At 38.0% G+C, this 4,344-nt stretch overlaps 1 protein-coding gene across 4 annotated transcripts in view; it reads right to left on the bottom strand.

Moving 5' to 3' along the window:
* IFI44L (interferon induced protein 44 like) overlaps positions 1 to 4,344 on the bottom strand; it is a 47,575-nt gene that overhangs the window by 15,912 nt on the left and 27,319 nt on the right. For all 4 annotated transcript variants that reach the window (XR_002824099.1, XM_012555258.2, XM_023731386.1 and 1 more), the window contains exons 5-6: positions 3,578 to 3,730; positions 1,864 to 2,035 (exon numbers count right to left, since the gene is read on the bottom strand). Coding sequence is in view for 3 of the 4 variants with exons in the window: in XM_012555258.2 (XP_012410712.1) it covers positions 1,864 to 2,035; positions 3,578 to 3,730 (325 nt within the window). In the remaining variant the exon portion in view is untranslated. The remainder of the gene's footprint in view (positions 1 to 1,863; positions 2,036 to 3,577; positions 3,731 to 4,344) is intronic.

Below are 4,344 nucleotides of genomic sequence, written 5' to 3'. Positions count from 1 at the left end.
GAAGACATTCAAGAGGCTAACAGACACATGAGGAAATGCTCGGGATCACTAGCCATTAAAGAAATGCAAATCAAAACCACAATGAGATACCATGTCACCCAGGCATTACTGACTTAAACCAAAAAAACAGAAAATAATAAATGTTGGAGAGGCTGTGGCAAGATTGGAACTCTTGTGCACTGCTGGTAGGAATGTAAAATGGTAAAACCACTTTGGAAAATGATATGATGCTTCCTTAAAAAGCTAGAAATAGAAATATCAAATGATCCAGCAATCCCACTCCTAGGAATCTATCCTAGAGAAATAAGAGCCATCACATGAATAGACATATGCACATCCATGTTCATCGCAGTATTGTTCACAATAGCAAAAAGATGGAAACAACCTAGATGCTCATCAACAGATGAATGGATAAACAAACTATGGTACATACACACAATGGAGTACTACACAATGATAAAGAACAATGATGAATCTGTGAAGCATCTCACAACATGGATGAATCTGGAGGGCATTACGCTGAGTGAAATAAGTCAATCACAAAAGGACAAATATTATATGAGACCTCTACTATAAAAACTCATGAAAAGGTTTGCACACAAAAAGAAACAATCTTTGATGGTTATGAAGGAGAGGAGGGGTAAGGATGGAAAAATATTAAATAGACTATAGATAAGTGGTAACTTTGGTGAAGGGTAAGATAATACACAATACTGGAGAAGCCAGCACAACTTGTAGAAGGCAAGGTCATGAAAGCTCCACAGACACATCTAAACTCCCTTAGGGAGCAAATTGCTGAGATGGAGGCAGTGGGGACCGTGGTCTTGGGGAACATCTAGCTCAACAAGCATAACATAGTTTATAAAGAAAATGTTTTACATTTTACTTTGGTGAGTAGCTTCTGGGGTCTTAAAAGCCTGTGAGTGGCCATCTTAGATACTCCACTGGTCTTACCCCTTCAGGAGCAAGGGAGAATGAAGAGAACAGGTTACAAGGAAAAGATTATTCTAAAGGACTAATGGCCCACAGCTACCACGGCCTCCACCAGACTGAGTCCAGCACAACTAGATGATGCCTGGCTACCATCACAGACTGCTTTGACAGGGACCACAACAGAAAGTCCTGGACAGAGCTGGAGAAAAATGTAGAACAAAATTCTAACTCACAAAAAAAAGAAGACCTGACTTACTGGCCTGACAGAGACTGGAGAAACCCCGAGAGCATGACCCCGGACACCCTTTTACCTCAGTAATGAAGTCACTGCTGAGGTTCACCCTTCAGCCAAAGATTCGACAGGCCCATAAAACAAAATGAGACTAAAGCGGCACCCCAGCCCAGGGGCAAGGACTAGAGGGCAGGAGGGGACAGGAAAGCTGGTAATAGGGAACCCAAGGTGGAGAAGGGAGAGTGTTGACATGTTGTGGGGTTGTTAACCAATGTCATGAAACAGTATGTGTACTGTTTAATGAGAAGCTAGTTTGTTCTGTAGACCTTCATTGAAAGTACAATAAAAAAAAAGTATCGTAGAACTATGTAGATACATTTTACCAAAGTCAATTTCCTTATTTTGATCTTTCTAACTAGTCACATAGTGTAAAGAATGCTTACTGGTTTTGGAGGTGGTCTCCCTATCCAACCATAGGAATGACAAACTATGGCCATTCTAATCTTTAAAGCCTGAAGACTAGGTTTTATGGCCTCTCTTTCAGCCAAACCTGTGAGTGATCTTTACCCACTATTGCTACCAACCCAGGGTTCAGGAAATTGGGTGAAGGATACATGGGCCCTCTCTGAACTCTCTTTGCAACTTCCTATGAATCTATTATTATTTCAAAATATTTTTTTAAGTACAATGAGACTCACCAAGGTGTAATACTTCTTTTTGAACTCTTTTGAACTTTTTCACCATTTTACAAGGCAGATGATTGACAGAGTTGACATCTAACACATAAGCCACACAGTGAATCCTCTCCTTCAAAGATGGCGAGGTGATGAAGGTGGAATGACTAGGTGTAATTGGCTTTTGGGGATTCAACTGTTATAGAAACATAATGTAACATTCAGAGAGTCTGTTCAATTCATCAGGACATAATTTATGCTTGAAATGCTACTACTACTAACTGCCCACCCAAATATTTATCTCATTGCTCCCAGATACTCCTTCCCCAGATTAGTTACTAATTCCGCTCTGTATTTCCTTTCTACTGTGAGCATAAGGCTATTATATCTTCCTTAATATAATAACTTCATTGCTTTGGTAAAAATGATAATCGTTCACTATAAATAATGCAGTAAAATACAAGGAATGTTAAAAAAAAAACCTCCAAATCTCAGTCTCCAGAAATAACTACCATTAACTTTCATTATACACCATTTAAGACTTTTCTCTAAGCATTATGTATGCTTAAATGAATAAAAGAAAAGAGAGGGAAGATGAGAGAAAATATATATTTAAAATGCCATTTAAACAAAACTGCCATCTATTTCTTTTAATTTTGTAGAAGAAAAACAAACTGAAATGAAGCAGAAGAAATGCCAAATTTCAAGTTAATGTCTCCTTAACACAAGACAAGAATCTTTCTAGGGTTAAAAGGATAGATTATAAAACACAGTAAAAAGTTAGATTCATTATTTTTTTGGTATATGTTTTAATGTTGGACTAAATTGATTAACTTCCTATTAAGAAAAATGATAGTGTTAGTATGTGCCTGGTTTCTCCCATTTCTCTGCCCTATTCCTCCTCCCCGTATCTATATGTCTTTTTCCCTTACTAGGTTGTGAGGTCCTTGAGGATAGGATTATCTTCATATTCAACTATGTGTTTTCAGTAACTAGCTTAGTGTCTGGCATGTGTTAGATTTTTAACAAATGGGGTTTCTTTTTTTGGAGTGACTAAACGAGTGCATAGTTAAGGTTTCCAGTGAGGCACAATTGAAAGGCAAAGGTCACCATTTAGAAATTGAGGCTGATTGAATTACACCCAAACCTAAAAGAGATGTGATAGCAATAGTTAACTTTCTGAGCACTTAGAGTATATCATCTCATTTAATCTACTCAGCCCCTGTGAGACTGGTACTATTACATTTTACACGTGAAAAAATTAAGACTTAGTGGGAATGTAATCTGCTTAAGGGTACACAACTAATTAGTGCAGAGCTAGCCCTTGGATCTAGGTATTTGAACAGTGAAGCCTGAGTACTTACAGTATAATATTATACTTCAATAGAAAGTGGTTAATCAATATTTTGTCTCTGTAATTATAAAGGCACAAGAGATAAAACTACCTCCCTATAAGTTTACATGTTTTAAAGACTGATCTAAACACAATCTCCCTCTGAACTTTTCCTGGAACATGGATGAGTAGAATCCTGTCCTATAACTGTATTTCTCAATGCTATGGAAAAGAAGAGCATTTACTCTGCATCATCTACACGAATACTTATTCATTTAAAGTAGAGCAGTGTCAACTGATGTTGGAACCTCCTTTTGGTGGTTAAGACTGCTATATGGGGCAAAAGTTCAACAAAAAACATTGATGAAAATGGTTTGAAGTGTTTTGGAGATTGGAAAATCCTACCTGATATCTGTCTGGTATGCAGCCTTTTAAAATGTGGGATATGTCATCTATGCATAATCCTGCTTCCTCTTTCTCTTCCAGCCCCGGTGAGTCACACAACATAAATGGCAGAGATATGCCATCTTTTCCATCTTTAATGGAGTATATTCTATACTGTAAAACAAAACAGAGTAAGTGTAAAAGTTCATTCTTCAACAAGCATTAAGACATGACAATAGGAAGAACAGAGACTGGTCAATGTTTTAGCATAGTAGTCCTCAAGCTTTTTTGGTCCTAGCAAATCTTTAGACTCTTAAAAATTATTGAAGGTTCCAAAGATGAATCCTATCTATTTATATTTATCATATTGGAAATTAAAACTGAAACAAATTTTAAACGTTTCTTAAGTCATTAAAAAATAAAATCACGGAGTTCCAGCAAAATGGCGCTCTAGGCAGAAGCACCACGCTGTCCCTCCACAGCAAAGATCTGAAACAACTAAGCCAAACAGAGAATACAACAATCCTGAAACCCTAAAATATCAAATGAAGAGATAAAGAACTCAGCCAAACACCAAATGGAGTGAGAAAACTGACAGAGAACGGAGACCGAGGATTCATGCAGAGGTCCCCTAAAAGCTAATGCAGCGTGGATCCACCATCTTGGATTCCTGTTGGAGACCAGCAAATGGGGGTATGAGAAAGAAGCTTCACGGAGTGTCCAGCGGGAGACAAAACAGCCGGTAATTTGTGGTGTGCGCTTTCCAACCCCCCACCCCTCTTCGCCCC

The sequence above is a fragment of the Trichechus manatus genome, unplaced genomic scaffold (genome assembly GCF_000243295.1).
Source record: "Trichechus manatus latirostris isolate Lorelei unplaced genomic scaffold, TriManLat1.0 scaffold00003, whole genome shotgun sequence".
NCBI lineage: Eukaryota > Metazoa > Chordata > Mammalia > Sirenia > Trichechidae > Trichechus > Trichechus manatus.
The sequence above is the reverse complement of the archived record's forward strand: the minus strand, read 5'-3'. Positions and strand labels throughout refer to the sequence as shown.